This window comes from Sceloporus occidentalis, unplaced genomic scaffold (assembly GCF_023333645.1).
Source record: "Sceloporus occidentalis isolate IW3139 unplaced genomic scaffold, rSceOcc1.0.p SCAF_392, whole genome shotgun sequence".
Lineage (NCBI taxonomy): Eukaryota > Metazoa > Chordata > Lepidosauria > Squamata > Phrynosomatidae > Sceloporus > Sceloporus occidentalis.
In genome coordinates, this window is record NW_028317372.1 from 406,566 (window position 1) to 425,000 (window position 18,435).

At 40.4% G+C, this 18,435-nt stretch overlaps 1 protein-coding gene across 1 annotated transcript in view; it reads right to left on the reverse strand.

Annotated features, from left to right (window-relative positions):
* Positions 1 to 477: 477 nt before the first annotated feature.
* The window catches only part of LOC149273231 (integrator complex subunit 10-like), a 19,008-nt gene continuing 1,050 nt past the window's right edge, over positions 478 to 18,435 (reverse strand). The window contains exons 2-12 of the mRNA XM_089506571.1: positions 17,768 to 17,937; positions 12,533 to 12,666; positions 9,114 to 9,267; positions 8,905 to 8,987; positions 8,542 to 8,697; positions 5,505 to 5,613; positions 5,217 to 5,296; positions 4,821 to 4,983; positions 2,295 to 2,388; positions 1,610 to 1,681; positions 478 to 634 (exon numbers count right to left, since the gene is read on the reverse strand). Of these exons, the coding sequence (XP_089362697.1) occupies positions 478 to 634; positions 1,610 to 1,681; positions 2,295 to 2,388; positions 4,821 to 4,983; positions 5,217 to 5,296; positions 5,505 to 5,613; positions 8,542 to 8,697; positions 8,905 to 8,987; positions 9,114 to 9,267; positions 12,533 to 12,666; positions 17,768 to 17,937 (1,372 nt within the window). The remainder of the gene's footprint in view (positions 635 to 1,609; positions 1,682 to 2,294; positions 2,389 to 4,820; positions 4,984 to 5,216; positions 5,297 to 5,504; positions 5,614 to 8,541; positions 8,698 to 8,904; positions 8,988 to 9,113; positions 9,268 to 12,532; positions 12,667 to 17,767; positions 17,938 to 18,435) is intronic.

Sequence of the window (18,435 nt, forward strand, 5' to 3'; positions counted from 1 at the left end):
CAGCCGAGCACATATTTCTGTATGTGATATACTTTCCTTCAGTCAGCCACAGTGCTGGCTCAGGTGAACGCTGTTTGCACTTTTTTGAAAAGTCCTCCCACTGATTTCAAAGGAATTTAACAGAGGTTGCAGAATGCCAATGTGTTTTTGCAAACTGGACCACTCAAAAATGTAAACGATTAATTTACATATGATGGGTAGAGGATCCCTTTTAAATATTTGAATACTAGTTTTTTGACCCATTCATGGGTCCCAAAGGCATTGGTAATAAATAGTATGCATAATGTCAAGGGGAGATGTTCCATTTAAATTGAGTAGCCATTTACACCAATTTTAATTTATACAGTAACAAAAACAGTAAAGTATTCACATGACTGCAGGACTCAACAGCATGGCATATCCAGTTGGGACTATACAGTAGTTTTTTCTTTTATTAATTGAAAAGTGTTTGGCGTCTGATTTCACGTCGCACCACAGTTAAGTGAGGCACTGTAGCAGCAAAATCTTTTCATTTATGCAAAAGCGATGGAGCACAGCCATCAAATTTTCAGTGCAGCGAGAGACTTGTCGCTCCATGGCTAACCTGAAGTCTTCCTTCACACCCTTTGTGATGCCCCTGGTTACGGTGTGATGTCTAGAACAAAGCAAAAAGCAATACTTCTCAATAAAGGCACTAGATCATATTGTTAAGTAGGTTGCTACGTAGATTTATGACATGGCTACAGGGAGCATGCAATCAATACCATTATGGAGTCACAGTGTCATTGTATTCTAATTTTCTCTGTTATAGTTTAACTTACCTTCATGTGACAATAAAATCAGCAATCAGAAGCATCTCAACTAGTCTGAAGCCCCCTTTTTTTTTTTTTCAAGGGACCGATTTAGCAAAACTTTGGCACAACCTATTTTTCTCTATGAAATGCTGCATCGTTGCTGTTACTGCTCAACATGCTCATTGGGGACTTTTGTCATGTGGATGAGAGGGTACAGTCAGACTCCCTCTGCATTTTTCCCTTGTGCTGACTCCATATCCACATTGTCAGCATTGGTATTTATTAAATAGGCTGAGGTATAACATACTCCTCAGCAAGCCCCTTAGCTGAAAGACCATTATGGGAGATGTGGTCCTGCAGCAGCTGGAGGGCCACAGGTTAGACACCCCTATCTTAAGCTATGTACAGGGCAATAAAAACACAACTACTAATGTACAAACTATTTTTTTTACAACAAAGGGAAACTTTTGATGCCATAAGTATCTCTTGCAGGCAGTTTCACATATTACAAGGTAGTTGATTAGTAGAAAACATCTACAAAATGGTGGTCTGATTGTGAGGCAAGTCAAAATTCTTAAACACCTCTTATATGCATTAATGAATGAAAAGAGATCAATTATTACAAGTGACATAAGCGTTCAGCTGTGTGTGAACATCAGTCTTTCATGGATGGAAAATGTATAATGTCACAATTGTACAGTTGAATGAGTTGCCAAATTATACAGAAAAACTAAAATGAGGGGGGAAAAAAAACCAAAAAACGTATGGGCCGTGGAGAAAAATGTTTATGCATACAGCACAACATGTGCAGGTTTTGCTTTTTGTGGACTTGGTACCTGTCGGTGACTGCTATGCTGGGCTGTAGGACAGGTATGAATTCCTGCTGCAACAACCCCAGGCTAGATGTCCTTTAAAAAACAGCAAACAGCAACATTCAAGCAAGCCCAAAACAACTCTCCCTCCACTGCAAAACTCTACAGGAGGTAAACTTTCAATCAGAATATGGTGAGCATTTGTTTTTCAAACTGGAGTACTGGAAAATGAAGGGTGTCCTAGCAGCAGCTTGTAATCGTTATTCAGTTCCTATAGATAAAAAGGTATGTGGTAGTATACTTAGATTAGTGCTTAAGGGAGTACTTTCAACATTTAAAGAAAAGAAAAAAAAAAAGAAAAAATGGGTAGTTTCTTGTTATGCACTTTTTGCTCTATACTTTAATCATCTAAATTACTAATTTGCGGTGTGTAGAATACATTTACTGATATAGTGCATATTTTGTGGATAAATTAAATTTGGCTGATACCTAGGTATTTGGCCTCCCATTTTATTTGCAATGAAAAAACAGTCCACACCTCCAAGGCGATTAAATGTGTAATAGCCATAAAAGGAAATCACATCCTTTATGCTTACATTTGCAAATGAGCAATAGACCATTTCTGTATAATTGTACATACTATGCTTAGATTAAGGGTTGCGCTATTAATGCAGTAATGAAAAATTTGTGAACAAACAAAAGGACTTACTTGAGCAGTACTCCTTGGTTGGGAATTAATTCAAGGTGAATCTTACCACCTTCCTGGGTCCGTAGATAAGCAAATTCCTCCAGCATGTCAATGTCTATTGTAACAATTAAGGAGTTTGCTCATTCCCCATTTAAAAAGTACAATTTATTATCCCCCTACTCTGATACCCAAAAAGGTACTGTGTTGTGTTGATGGGTCCAAAGTATCACATAACAGTAGTGATATTAACATTATCATTTATAAATAGCCATTAAAATACTAGATTGATCTATTCCTTTGAACAGTGTTTATTTGAAATGCAGTTAAAAAGAACAATGTGCCAAGCCTTGTACACTATGAAGGAAGCCATTTTTTTTCATGTCAATAAGATTAAAAATAAAATGCCTACTGCGTTTGCAGATGATATGTTACTTTTCATGGGGGCACCATCTACTACTATCCCTATTATAATGTCCTATTTGACACAAAGTAATTCTTGTGCTCAGGGTGTATTTAGATAAATCTGAGGCTATGTGGTTGTCGAGTGGTAGACCTACTGACAGTCTGAAATCCTGGACTTTTCACTGGACCCAGAACTATTAAATACTTGGGAATTGTATTCCCTGCTGAATATCTTGGGCGACTCTTCCACTTAATCTCATGTGAAGGATTAGCCTCATTAAAATGGTTATCTTTCCCAGATTCCTGTACAGCCTCAACATGCTACTGCTATTGTTGTCACAGAGTGATGTATAGAAAATACACAATTCATTCTCTCATTTTGTTTGGCGAGGGGGAAGGCCCAGGATTAGTTAGAAAACTAACTCAACAGAAATCAAACGGTGGCCTTAACCTTCCTAATATTAAGCTATACAACATCGCATGCCTTTTTAGGTTTGTGAAAGACTGGATTTCCCATGCTAATTACTTTACAGATTGGAGACGGGATAGGAATTTCTGCTCAAAATGGATCTTACGCTGTCTTTTACATTCCAGTCTCTCGTCGCTCCAACCCCCTTTTAATGACGACCATACTGGCCCAGCGCACTGCTCGCGGGTCGCTTTTTGGCAACTCTGACTATTCGCTATTCTTAACCCTAACTGCAAATTTTTATGGCCGGCCCCAGATATCATATTTTGAGAATTGGAAGGCCAGGGGAGTCACAATATTAGCAGACATTTTCAACTAATCTTCTGGAGACTGTCACCCATTCCCAGTACTCAAGGCAAAGTATTCCTTGCCCCTTCACACTTAAGACCATATATGCAAGCAAAACACTATTTACAACAGACTCTAAGTGGACTCTACAACAGGCCTTGCCAGATGGTCTCTCCTCCACCAAAAAGACTCCCTTACTCCTTGCGATTTATTGCAAGCTTATACTTGTAGGTTGAAGAACCTACAGACCTCCTGGTTCCATGACACTACTGAAATTACTCCAGAGCATACATATCTCCTCATCAGCTATCCACCATCACCCCTAATACACCATGTCACTGCTGCAAATGTGACTTGGTATCGGCTGATCTCAATCACTGTTTAATTGCCTGCCCCAAGCTCCTGGATTTTTGGAGGGCTGTGGGTCCTGTCATAGGCGACATAATGGATTGCAATCCTTTTACCATTACGGCTGATTCTTTGCTGGGAATATACAACACATTAGGCATCAAAGGGAAACAGAATAAACCTACAAGCCCACCTACTACTAATAGCAGTTAAGGCTATTTTAGATCACTGGTTAAAGCCACTAGCTCCTTCCCTCCATTATTGGAGGAACAAGGTATCAAAGACAGGTATTTTTAGAGTAGACTATGGTCTTACGTGATAAAGAAGGGCAAGGAGAAAATTTTTTCGAGAAATGGGAACCACACTATCACCAAGATTACAACGTTAAATTACTCTGGTCTTCACACCAGGTGAGTATTAACCTCTGCCTCAACCTTCATGAATCTTCTTCCTTAATTGGGGATGTCAGATATATTTTGCTAGGAAATATTGTTCACTCTTGGCTCACACTACTATCCTCAGCAACTTCAAAGACAGGCGTGGTGAGATGCTCGGTCATAACTTTCCTTGATCCGGTCTTATCTATTGTGAATGTTTATGTTAGTTCTTTTTATATTTTCGGATCACATTTTTGTATTAACACATGTGATTCTTCCTGCCGTGTTAACTCAACATATTACGCCAACCTGTTGTGGTACCACTTTGCTAGAATATTCTTGCAATATGATATTTCTTTTTCATTTTTTGGGAACAAACATGTATCTAACCAGTGTGGAAAACACCTGTTTTACTCTTGTGTATGCTGTACTTGAATAAACAGTCTTTAAAAACAAATAAAATGCCTTAAGTTTTACACAATTTCTCATTTTGATACATAAATATGTAGCCAATAGATCATGGATGTGGAAAATGAAATGTGATGTGGAACTGCTGAATATTCACGTTTTATCACCTTACACCAGAATTACTCTTTATATAGCCCCAAAATGTGACTTCATCCAAAACTTTTTTGATTAGGAGTAGTCAACTAAAAAGGATACTTGTAATGTAGTTGAAAAAGTTTTCATACTGGAAGTTTCCCTGTTGGCAAATCTTGTTTATAGCTTTCAGGAAAAGGTTCTCGCATTTCGGCCAATCATACTGAAGTAACACAATTACGTGACCCAACGCAATATCATCACGATTATCAGCAAAAGCTCTAAGCTAATGGAAGGAGGGGAAAAAAAAAAGACTTTCAGAAAAACAAAACAATCACTAGGTTAGATGTCCAGAACACCCATCTCATTGCCTTCAGTGTCCTATAAAAATAACTGCTTTTGAAAAATAATATTTCCGGCAACCCTCATGGCGCTATTACAACAATGTTTCATATTATATTCCTTTTCAAATTCATTTTGTGTCTGTATATACAATATAACTGTATGCAATGTGCTCACCTTTAAACATGCTAGCATCAGCTGGAGGCAATAAGGCATTATGAATTTGCTTGTACATGGTAAAAGCTTCAGATCAGAACCTAAGATGTAAAGGACATAATATATAAAAAAAAATGTTTGAGATGCCTTAGTAGAGTAGAGTAACAGAGAGTAACACACACAAATCCCCCAAACACCAGTTTTACATGAGATGGCCCATACATGTTCTAGGAAGTGAATACATAGATCAACACAATCTTTTATACAAAATATGCAATATGAAGAAAAATGTACAAAACATACGCTAACCTTTTCTGAACTTGGGTTTCACTTTGGGCATTTCATCACGTGTCTTTGAGAACTCTTTTGCAGGAGGCACTATATAATTCATTAACTCCAGGACTTTTTCACACGTCAACTGTATGAAGGCAAATAAAGGATTACTTATTATCACATATATTTTCTCTAATTTGTCTCACTTTAAGGGCTGCTTTGTGCATATACCCATACTAAATTTATGTAGCATATCCAGTTTAGTCAGGGACCGGACCCTGCGTTGACACTTCTATTACTGGGACCACTTTGCTCAAGACCTTACCCACTCAGTTATACTTTCATTAGATACTACATCAGACTTGTGTAGTATCACAGAGCTTGTGTATATAGGCACTCTTATTATATAATGTTGCTGCAACCCAAAAACAGCCTTCAAATACACCATTGAGGGTGCACAAAAACAAATTTACTTATTCGTAAGAACAAACAAACAATATATACATCGCCAGGATTGATCAATCTCCAAAGAAACATACGCAACAAAAAAGCAACATAGTATAGACACGTTAGTAAAATTCAGGCTGTATCCTATTGCATCCCTGTTGTGTGACAGTGACATATACCAGGAGCTGTAAATTCATACCTAAAGTACATGTGTGGGGAAAAATACACAAAAAAATACTACTGCAAACTTTTTTAAAAGTGCTGGTGGTAAACTGCGTGCATGCAAAGAGCTAAAATACCAGCATTTGAAATACCTTGGGGCGTCTAGTTTTAGAAAATATATGGTTTTATAGGGCACACTGAAATGGCCAAGCTCAAAGATGTACCAAATAGGACATGGGCAGTGGATCAGCAAACATCAAAATGTAACATTGAAAAATACGCATGCCCCAAATGTGGCCCTTTTGCCCCCAAACAGCCAGGCAAACCCATTCATGTGGGGTATCACTGTACTAATGAGATGTTGCTGAACACATATAGGGGAGTTTTATGACAGACATATACCAGGACCTGATAATTCATACCTGGAGTAAAACGGGTGTTAAAAAAAGCACAAATGACTACCACAAAGTTTGACAAAGACTGGTGGTAGAATTTGTGCGCGGAAAGTGTTAAAATACTCGCATTTGAATTACCCTGGGGTGTCTAGTTTTCAAAAATATATGGTTTGATGGGGTAAATTGCATTGGCCGGCTCCAAAGATACCTGAAATAGCAGATGGGGTGGGGGGGGGGGGTTATCAGCTTACATTCTGGATACTTGTCTTATCCTGCTTATATGTGCCAAGAGTAGATGTGTAAAGTCAGTGTGTAAAGTGAGTCCCATACAATGAAAACAAGTTCAGAGTTCTCCATGTGTTTTGCGCTATTCAGTGATGACCAACATGTTTCGCTGTGTGCAGCTTCCTCCAAGGACGTAGTGTAATGTTCTTTCCTGCCTTCCTTTATACTGTGCTCATACTACAGCCTCTTGTTAAACCTTTGGTGGACTTTATTATAGAATGCCGACTTGTGGCAAACCCCACCAAAATAACCTGGCTACAGAACAAACCCTCTAGGCTACTATATAATACAAACAAATATTTCCATACATGAAAAAAGAAAAAAAATTGCAACAAAGCATGAAAAAAATCAATTTAAAAACTAATAAAAATGGGTATATCTCAAAAGTATTCTTATGGGGAGTTTATTAATGATCAATATAACACCATTGTCATATCCAATTAAGGTGTTGGATCTCTAGACTCTAAGCTCATTTGAGCAGGGCCCTACTTACCTGTTGTCTCTGTCAAATTGTTATGTTACATACTACTTCAGGGGCGTCCAACCTGCAGCACTCCAGTTGCTGCAAGACTACATCTTTTTCAGCTAAGAGGCTGGCTGAGGAGGATGGGAGATGTAGTCCTGCAGCAGCTGGAGGGCCGCAGGTTGGACACCCCTGTACTACTTGTTGTGTCCTGTCCACCCATTGTGCAGCACTATGGAATTTGAGGGAGCTATATAAAATAAATCTCAATTGTGAATTTTTTTATTTTTTTTTTAAATAGCATTGAGGGTTTTTCTCTCTCTGTATTATCATAAGTACACACAGTTCAAATTACACATTTAACCAGCACAGCCTAAAACATATAGACTGTTTTTGAACTATGATTGAGAAAAATGCATTTTGTTTTTACTTTTTAGTTGCCAACCTGCTCCCCCGTTGTGCACATCTGCCCCACAACTTGCTACTCTGCCCCCAGATACGCCACTCAGCGCCCCCAGATTTGCCATTCTTCCCCTTCTGATATGCCTTATACCCCCTATTTGCCACTCTGTCCACCAGATATGCCACTTTGTCCCCCTATTTGTCACTCTGCCCCACAGATATGCCTTAACCCCCCCCAGACTTAGATGAATCCATAGACGTGTCACCCATGCGTCAGACTCCCTGGTGTCAAGTGGGGCAGCCGATGTAGGCATAGACTGCCTCTGCTACCCATTAGTTCTGCCAGGGCTTCTATGACTGAGCACTGGAAGGTCATGTCACGCCAGTGCTCCGTCTGAAGTGCCGGCAGCAGCGGAGGTTGTCTGTGCGCATTGCACAGTCGTTAACCGGCTGCCAGAGAGGAGGATCCAGTTCCCTACAGCACTGCGGGGATCTGGATCTTAAGTCTTGTAGCCAGACTCTAAGACAACCTCAAATATAAGACATATACGGTATATACTGAGTGCTGATATCTTTGAGCCGGGATCATAGGGCTCATTAAAACGTGAGTGTTACTCCAAGAGGGATACAATATTGATACATCCTAAATTTTACCAACGTGTTTATACTACATTGCTTTTTATTTTTTTGTTGCATATGTATCATTGGAGATTGATCAATCCCAGCAGTATCACAAAATGTATATACTTTTGTTTAATTTTCAGTTAAATATACAATAGTAATACATTTAAGATAGTGGTAATGTCTAAAATCTGGTCAGCATCATTTGCATTCTACAGAACATAAGGAAAAAAGGGCACCATTTTTGTTATCATTCATTCTTCAAGCTATGACCAGAAAAGTTAACTAAGCTGTGTACCCTGTACTCTCCAAGGGCAAAGTGACAAGACGCCTGCTGGATCAGAGCTCTTTGGTGCTCCAGCGCTCCCTGACTCAAAATCTGTTGTGTGGGAGGGAGAGGACTTTGCAATGCAGCCATGTGGTGCAAACTTGTGATTGCCTTCTTATGTTGCCCCTATGCAAACAAAGCAAGATCAACGCATATTTAGTATGTGGACATATAAAATGTAAAGATTAGCAATTGTTCAATAAACAGATATACGCCTTCAATATCACATAAATCTACCATTTAGTAGGAATTTGTGAAAATAAAACTACCACATGTACCCACTTATACCAGTGGGTCTCTAGATGGGTAAACTGAATTAACGAGCTGCTATACCTGATATATGACCATATCTGTGAGGAAGATCCTTAACCATAGCCAAGTGTCTGTCTTCCATGGTAAGCAAATCCTGGAGAACTCTAAACATTGAGAGAACAAAATAGCTTATCATTAAAAAAACAACTTCTCTTTGCCAGTGGGCAGGTACAGTTTAGGGCTTGATTTCAAAACTCATGCAACCTGTTTCATAGAATCTATATCTTTACCTTTGTCAAGAACCTCGCAGGAATGCAGGAGGTCCCAACACTCTCTTGCTATCTTGAAGCACTCCAGCACTTCATTTGGGTTAGAAAGACCACTCTTATTAACCACAACATGCCGATTTCGACCTTTGCCAGAAAGTTCTTCGTCGTCTGAGCTCTGCAAGGAAGAAAAAGTGCTGCCTTTGAAAATACTAAATGCAGGGTTTTATATACCTACATGCTATGTTTGATGCATGTGTGTGTAGCACTGGTTATTTTATCTTTATTTTTTTAAGAAAAAAACACCTAAAAAAAAATGATATGCCATGGAGAGAGACTCCTTTAGAACACTGAGTGCAGTGAAGGAAAAAATAGTTTATCCCCTGCTGATTTTGTACGTTTGCCCACTGACATGATCAGTCTATAGTTTTAATGGTAGATTATTCAGTAAGAGAGAACAATAACAAAAAAATCCAGAATAATGCATTTCAAATACATTTTAAATGGATTTGCATTTTACTCAGTCAAATAAGTATTTGATCCCCTAACAATCAGCAAGATGTCTGGCTCCCGGGAGTCTTTTATACAGGTAACAAGCTGATATTAGGAGCACTCTTAAAGGGAGTGCTCCTAATCTCATCTTGGTACGAGTATAAAAGACACCTGTCCACAGAAGCAATCAATCATATGCCAAGACCCAAGAGCTGTCCAAGGATGTCAGGGACAAGATTGTAAACCTATACAAAGCTGGAATGACCATCGCTAAGCAGCTTGGTGAGAAGGTGACAACAGTTGGTGCGATTATTCGCAAATGGAAGAAACACAAAATAACTGTCAATCTCCCTTCGGTCTGGGGGATCCATGCAAGATCTCCCCTTGTGGAGTTTCAGTGATCATGAGAAGGAAACAGCCCAGAACTACACAGGAGGATCTTGTTGATCTCAAGGCAGCTGGGACCGTTGTCACCAAGAAAACAATTGTTAACACTACACCATAAAGGACTGAAATCCTGCAGCACTTGCAAGGTCCCCCTGCTCAAGAAAGCACATGTACAGGCCCCGTATAAAGTTTGCCAATGAACATTGGAATGAGTCCGGGGAGAACCGGGTGAAAGTGTTGTGATCAGATGAGACCAAAATCGAGCTATCTGGCATCAACTCAACATGTTTGGAGGACGAGGAATGCTGCCTATGACCCTGAGAACATGATCCCCACTGTCAAACATGGAGGTGGAAACATTATGCTTTGGGGGTGTTTTTCTGCTAAGGGGACAGGAAACTTTACCACATCAAAGGGACGATGGATGGGGCCATGTACCCTCAAATCTTCAGTGAAAGCCTCCTTCCTTGCCAGGGCATTGAAAATGGGTCATGGATGGGTATTCCAGCATGACAATGACCCAAACACGTCCAAGGCAACAAGAGTGGCTCAAGAAGAAGCACATTAAGTTCCTGGAGTGGCCTAGTCAGTCTCCAGACATTAATCCCACAGAAAGGCTGTCGAGGGAACTTTAGGTTCGAGTTGTCAAATGTCAGCCTCGAAACCTTAATGACTTGGAGAGGATTTGCAAAGAGGAGTGGGACAAAATCCCTCCTGAGATGCATGCAAACCTGGTGGTCAACTACAAGAAACGTCTGACATCTGATTGCCAACAAGGTTTTTGCCACCAAGTACTAAGTCATATTTTGCAACGGGGTCGAATGATTTGCGTCGAAACAAGCAATTTACTTATTTGAAATACGTTATTCTGGATATTTTTGTTGTTGTTCTGTCTCTCACTGTTCCAATAAATTTACCATGAAAATTATAGACTGATCATGTCTGTCAGTGGGCAAACGTACAAAATCAGCAGGGGATCAAATAATTTTTTCCTTCACTGTATCAAAACATAACTTTTATATGGATGTCAACAAAGGCTAGTAGTTTGTTTGTACAACCTACTGCCTTCCCTTTCAACCAGGAAATGATATAAAGCTTAGCAATTGTTCACTAAACTGATTTATATCAGATCAGCTACAAGACAATTCTTTCAAAATAACTAGGGCTGAAACAACTAATCGATAAAATCGATAATCGATAATGAAAATCGTTGTCAACGATTTTCATTATCGATTAATCCAATCGATTTTTATCGATTATAAAAATTATAATCCGACCTCAAACAGAGATCGGATTATAACACTAGAATCCAGATCCCCCGCAACGCTGCAGGGGCCCTGGATTCCCCTCACTGTCGGACGGTCTCTCACTTCCGTCTCTCTCCCCCTCCCATACACCCCTCTGACTCCTCCCCCCTCCCATACACCCCTCTGACTCCTCCCCCCTCCCATACATCACTCTGCCTCTCTACCCGGCTCCATTACTGACTTCATAGAAGCCTCAGCGTAAGTGAAGGGCAGTAACGGAGGCTGTCTGTGCGCATCGTTTAGACCCCCACCGGCTGACAGAGGATCATCCTCTCCGTCAGCCGGTGGGGGTCTGCATCGCACAGACAGCCTCCGTTACTGCCCTTCACTTACGCTGAGGCTTCTATGAAGCTGCAGTGAAAGTTCCTGTCAGTAACGGAGCCGGGTAGAGAGGCAGAGCGGTGTATGGGAGGGGGGGAGGAGTCAGAGGGGTGTATGGGAGCCACCCTCCCATACACCACTCTGGCTCCTCCCCCTCCCATACGGCACTTTGCTTCTCTACCCGGCTCCCTGGTGTCTTGTGAACCTCCGTGGCTGACAGGAGGCAGAGTGGTGTATGGGAGGGGGAGGAGCCAGAGTGGTGTATGGGAGGGGGGAGGAGCCATAGTGGTGTATGGGAGGGGGAGGAGCCAGAGTGGTGTATGGGTGAGTTATAGTGGTGTATGGGGGGTATTATGAATTTCAGGGCATATAGGGGGTATAAGGCATATCGATATTAGGCATATCAGGGGGGCATAAAACATATCTGGGGGTAAAAGGTATATCAGGGGGCTCAGTTGCATATCACTGGCATATAAGAGGTATTAGGCATATATGGGGTCAGAGTGGCAAGCTGGGGGTCAGATGTGCATAACCGGGGGCAGTTTGGTAAATAAAAAAAATTTAAAGAAGGCTTTTTTCTCATAGTTTTTATTAAATATGAAAAATAGTTAACATATGAATTAATATTTACTAATAACTTTGTATTAAAACCTAGTCTGAGAAACACTGTGTTTGGGTTCTTGTAGCTTTTATTATTATGTCAGTAAAATAAGAAGGTGAATAGAGAGGCCATTGTGATAAAGAGATGAAAGTGTAAATTGTGCGTTTTTTATTACATTATTTTAAATTGAAAAATGTTTTAATTTTTTTATCCGATTAATTAAAATAATCGTTAGTTGCAGCCCTAAAAATAACCCATAATTTTCCCAACCTAGTGAATAATCTTTAGTTCCAAAATATGTAGACCTTTTAGTTGTAACTTATAACACAAATTACCATAGCTTTTTCCCTGCCCTCAGCAAGTTTTCTCTTTTTGTGAATATGTTTGCCAGGATTGAGTTCAACCTCACTGCAGATATTGCATATGTCTTCCAAGAGAACAACCGGCACTTGGCTTGAAGTGTTTGGCCCTTTAATGAAAAAAACTGGTTACATTACAATACACTGTGAACAGACATGTGATCTGACACACAGACCTAAAAACACTGTGGGGAAAAAAACAATGCATTTCTTTTCTTGTAAATTAAGTGTTGTTCAATAAGAGAGACTGGTATTCGAGACTGGAAACCTCTGCTTGCTTAACCCCTTAAGGCTGTTTTAACACTTTTGCCGTGCCTGTGTTTAGCTGTAAAATCTCTCCTCACCCATTTAGTGTACCCACACAAGTTATCTAATTTCCTATTATAATAATAAAAAAAAATGAAAATTTGAAGGAAAAAAAACCAAACATTCTCACTTTTATTTGAAAAATCTTTTACTTATCCAAAAAAGCTAATGAAAAAATCTGCTTTAGAAATACCCAATGTTCTTACACACAAATTGTACTACACACAAATTGTACTTCAGGTATGAATTTATAGCTCCTGTTACATGTCACTTTCAAACACCCCAATATGTGCTCAGCAACATCTCCCGAGTACAATGATACCCTGCATTGGTTTGTCGGGTTGTTTATGAGGTAGAATTCCACCTTTGGGAAGGGCACATTTTTTTCAACTTGGAAGATTAACATCTAAACTACTGCCCACATGTCCTTTGAAGTCGGCCAATTCAATTTACCCCAATTTACCAAAACAATTTTGAAAACTAGACACCCCAGGGTATTTCAAATGGCGGTATTTTAACCCTAATCTTTTGATTACAGTGATACCACCCATTTGGGAAGTGTGCCCCCCCCCACATCACCATGGCTTTTGCAGTTGCATTTAGCTTGGACACACAAGCGAATCCTGAGCTGGGGCGAATCTCCTAAGTGACATCTCTAAGTGAGGAGTTACAAGCAAAGAAGGAGTTAAAAAGCAAGAAGGAGGGTAAAGTATAAATCCTTGTGATTCCATATATATATATATATATATATATATATATATATATATATATATATATATATATATTGCACCTTACTGTCTGTTTTTGCCAGTTATTTGAGCTATCCCCATTGCCAAGATGTCCTCCACATTTGACAATGCGGTCAGGTGTACATCTTGCTCAATGTATGCAATCCTTGATCAGCGCTTCGAGGGTGCATATTGCTGTGCGAGATGTGTGCGGGTTGCTCATTTGGAAGCACAAATCCTGAGTCTAGAGGAGCAACTGGCAACACTGAGATCTATTGACAACTTGGAGAGGAGTCTGCTGCTCACTGAGCAAGCTCTCTCGGGGGTAGAGGTGGGGGAGGATAGCAGGATGGAGGTACAGGACAGTCAGGCAGCTAGCTGGGTTACAGTTAGAAGGCGGGGTAGGGGGAAAAGCGCCAGGGAGGCTAGTCCTGATCTAGCACACCCCAACAAGTTTGCCCGGTTGGCAGATGAGGGGGATGTTAGTTCAGAGTTAGCAGTACTGCAGCAAGTCACTGCCTCTGACCACCAGAGGGGTGTCTGCTCCAGTAAGGAGGGAAGGAGGAGCGCAGGGCAGGCCAGACAGGTGCTGGTAGTGGGGGACTCAATTATTAGGGGGACAGACAGGGCGATCTGTCACAAAGACCGGGATCGCCGAACAGTGTGTTGTCTGCCTGGCGCTCGCGTTCGGCACATCGCGGATCGGGTTGACAGATTACGGGGGGGGGCTGGAGAAGACCCAGCAGTCATGGTGCACATTGGCACCAATGACAGTGAGAGGTAGGCGGAGTGTCCTTAAAAATGATTTCAGGGACTTAGGTAGCAAGCTTAAGGCAAGGACCTCCAAGGTCGTATTTTCTGAAATATTACCTGTACCACGTGCCACACCAGAGAGGCAGCGGGAGATTAGGGAGCTAAACAAGTGGCTCAGAAGCTGGTGTAGGAAGGAGGGGTTTGGGTTCATGGAGAACTGGGCCGACTTCTCTGTCGGATACAGGCTCTACGGTAGGGACGGGCTGCACCTCAATGGGGAGGGTGCAGCTGTGCTCGGGGAGAAGATGGCCAGAAGGGCGGAGGAGTGTTTAAACTAGGTAAAGGGGGGGGGGGGGAAATACAATATAGAAGGGGAAGATAGTGTAGATAGAAAGCTGGGGCTTATAAATGTACCTGGGGGTGGAGCGGAGGGAGGGGTTAGAATAGTCAATAGGGATAGGCTTCATAGGGAAAAAAACCATACACCTCTAAATTGTATGCTTACTAATGCCAGAAGTCTGACCAATAAAACTGACGAACTGGAGTTAATAATGTCTGAAGAAAACTATGACATAGTGGGTATAACAGAGACATGGTTGGATGATAGCTATGACTGGGCGGTTAACATACAGGGTTATAGTCTATTCAGGAAGGATCGAAAAAAACGAAAAGGGGGAGGAGTTTGCCTTTATGTAAAGTCCAGCCTAAAGGCCACACTGCGGGAGAATATATGTGAGGGAAATGATAATGTGGAGTCATTATGGGTAGAAATATATGGAAAGAAAAATAATAAAATACTGATCGGGGTTTGCTATAAGCCACCAAATATAATGGAAGCAGCAGAAGATCAATTATTAAAGCAAATAAACAAGGCAGCAAATCACAATGAGGTGGTTATTATGGGGGACTTTAACTATCCCGACATAAACTGGGAAACAGAGACCTGTGAATCTCATAAAGGAAACATGTTTCTGACTATAAGTAAGGATAATTATCTGTCCCAAATGGTACAGGACCCGACCAGAGGGGGCGCCCTACTGGACTTAATATTAACCAACAGACCTGACAGAGTAACTAATGTGCAGGTCAGGGGGCATCTAGGAAATAGTGATCACAATATGATACATTATAACTTGTCCTTCAATAAGGGAACTCTTAGAGGAGCCACAAGAACCATGAACTTTAGGAAGGCAAAGTTTGATCAACTAAGAGAAGCCCTTAACACTGTAAATTGGGAAAATGTCCTCAAAAACAAGAGTACAGACACTCAATGGGAGATTTTTAAGGATATCTTAAATTCTCACTGTGAAAGGTACATACCGTATGGGAATAAAAGAGTCAGGAACAAGAGAAAACCAATGTGGATAAATAAAAATGTAAAGGGGGTAATAAATGGCAAAAAAAGGCATTTAAGCTACTAAAACAGGAAGGCAGTGAGGAAGCACTAAAAAGCTATCGGGGAAAAAAATAAAATATGTAAAAATCAGATAAAAGCAGCAAAAGTGGAGACAGAAAGACTCATTGCCAAAGAGAGTAAGACAAACCCCAAAATGTTCTTTAACTATATAAATAGTAAAAAGGTTAAAAATTTAAAGCGTTGGCCCCTTAAAAAGTAATGAGGGAGAAGTTATAGACGGGGATCAGGAAAAAGCTAATCTATTAAATATATTCTTCTCTGCTGTATTCACAGAGGAAAATGAAATGCCAGGTAATATACAGCAGGATGAGATAACTGCCCCAGTACATGTCGCCTGTCTAACCCAGGAAGAAGTGCAGTGCCGCCTAAAAAAATCAAAATAGACAAATCACCAGGTCCAGATGGCATTCACCCCCGCGTTCTAAGGGAGTTAAGTAATGTAATAGACAGACCCCTATTTCTAATATTCAAGGACTCTATAGTGACAGGGTCTGTTCCCCAGGACTGGCGCATAGCAAATGTTGTGCCAATATTCAAAAAGGGGACAAAAAGTGACCCGGGGAATTATAGGCCTGTTAGTTTAACTTCTGTTGTGTGTAAACTGTTTGAGGGTTTCCTAAGAGATGCTATTTTGGAGTATCTCAATGAAAATAAGTGTATGACTCCATATCAGCATGGGTTTACAAGGGATCGGTCCTGTCAAACTAACCTGATCAGCTTTTATGAGGAGGTGAGCTCAAGACTGGATCGGGGTGAATCGCTGGACGTCGTATATCTTGATTTTTCCAAAGCATTTGATACGGTGCCACATAAAAGGCTGGTACATAAAATGAGAATGCTTGGGCTGGGGGAGAATGTGTGTATGTGGGTAAGTAACTGGCTCAGTGATAGGAAACAGAGGGTGGTTATTAATGGTACATACTCTGAGTGGGTTATTGTTGCTAGTGGGGTACCACAGGGGTCAGTTTTGGGTCCTATTTCTTTTTAATATATTTATTAATGACCTTGTAGAGGGATTTTATAGTAAAGTATCAATCTTTGCAGACGATACTAAGCTCTGTAACGTGGTTAACACAATAGAGGATCTTCGACCACTTCCAATTTACCCCATCAATTTAAATGTAGACACCCCTATTTGTAATACTTTTATTAACTCCTTCCATGTCAAGATTTTTGGGAAGAGACAACGCTAATTTTAGCACTTGCTCATAATATACTTTATTTTAGGACTTTTTTTTTTTTCTTCATTTTGCCGGAACTGGATGGCGCCCCTGATGGTGACAGCACAGCATAATTTTTAAATGTTACATTTGTTTTTCCATATTTGTTTAAAGATATTTTACTAATCACATTGTGATTAGAAATCTGGGCTTAACTGACTTGCATGGTTGAATGCAGTACCTGTATTCAGCCTGCATGGGGAGCCAGAGTTCTCAAGAGGGTCTGGTCTTTGGTAAGTTGGTTATTTTTTTTTTTTATTATTTTTTTTTTTTAAAGGACGCGCCGCCATCTCGCAGTGGCAGTTGTGACCGCTCTCTGGAGCGGTCACAGCGCATCCAGGAAGTGGGTGTTCGTTGTTGCTGAATGCCTCGCTATCGAGGCATTTCAGCTACACCATTGAAGTTTACTGATCAACGATCGCCTCCTAAACTCTTAAAACAATCGTTTGCCACCATACAGTTGACTCCCTGGGGCCCTGATGCCATCTTGGTGTTGCTGAATGCCTCGACATCCAAGCATTACAGCAACACCATTTAAGCGAAAGAAAGCGATCATTGATCACTTTCTAATCTCGTTTGAAGTCATGACGTGCCAGGCACATCATTGGTCGTTAAGAAGTTAAACCTTGTAAAACGAAAACGAACAATATTGCTAATTTGTATATTCTCAATTAATGAGTTTGTGTGGCAACTAAACTCATAACAGGATGCATGTTTTTTTCTCAGTTATTCGTGTGTTAGACACATTTTACTCATATCCCGTTACAAGTAACCAGTAGGTACCCACCTTGAAAGAGTGACGGCTGGATGCTGTTGATGTACTGGTAAACATTCTTAAAGAAGATAAGGGTAGCAGAATAGACAACCTGATTTTTATACTTTGCATGGGCCTCATTCTCAAAATTGCTGATATATCTGCATATTTCTTTCACACGATGAAATAGGTCACTAAAGTTCCTGAAAGAATTAAAACAATGCATTCCAACAGAACACAGAATTTTAAGCTATATTTATATTGCGGTCATGAATAATGAACAAATATTATATATTAAGAATGATAAATAAGTGTCATCTTCACATCTACTTTTCTTTAACCCCTTCAGTACCTAGGGTTTCTAGTAACTCAAATACTGTACATTTTGCCATTTTTACAATATGTGGGTTTAATTAAGACTCCCCCTCAGTGTTGTATGTACCCACACAAATTATAAATCTTTCCCCCCCCAAAATAGGGCTAGTATGAAGAAAAGGAGAAGTATACCCCACATTTTTATTTTTTTAGAGGGTCACATCCATTGCCTTACATAATACCCTATAGGGTAGTAGTAATTTTTTTTTTTACTACTTATGGTTTACTACTTAACGGCTTTTGGGGTAGTGAACGAGGGTGGGGTTGTAGTGGTTACATGTAATGCTAGGGCAAATGGGATATAAGGGTTTTTTCCTTTATCAAAA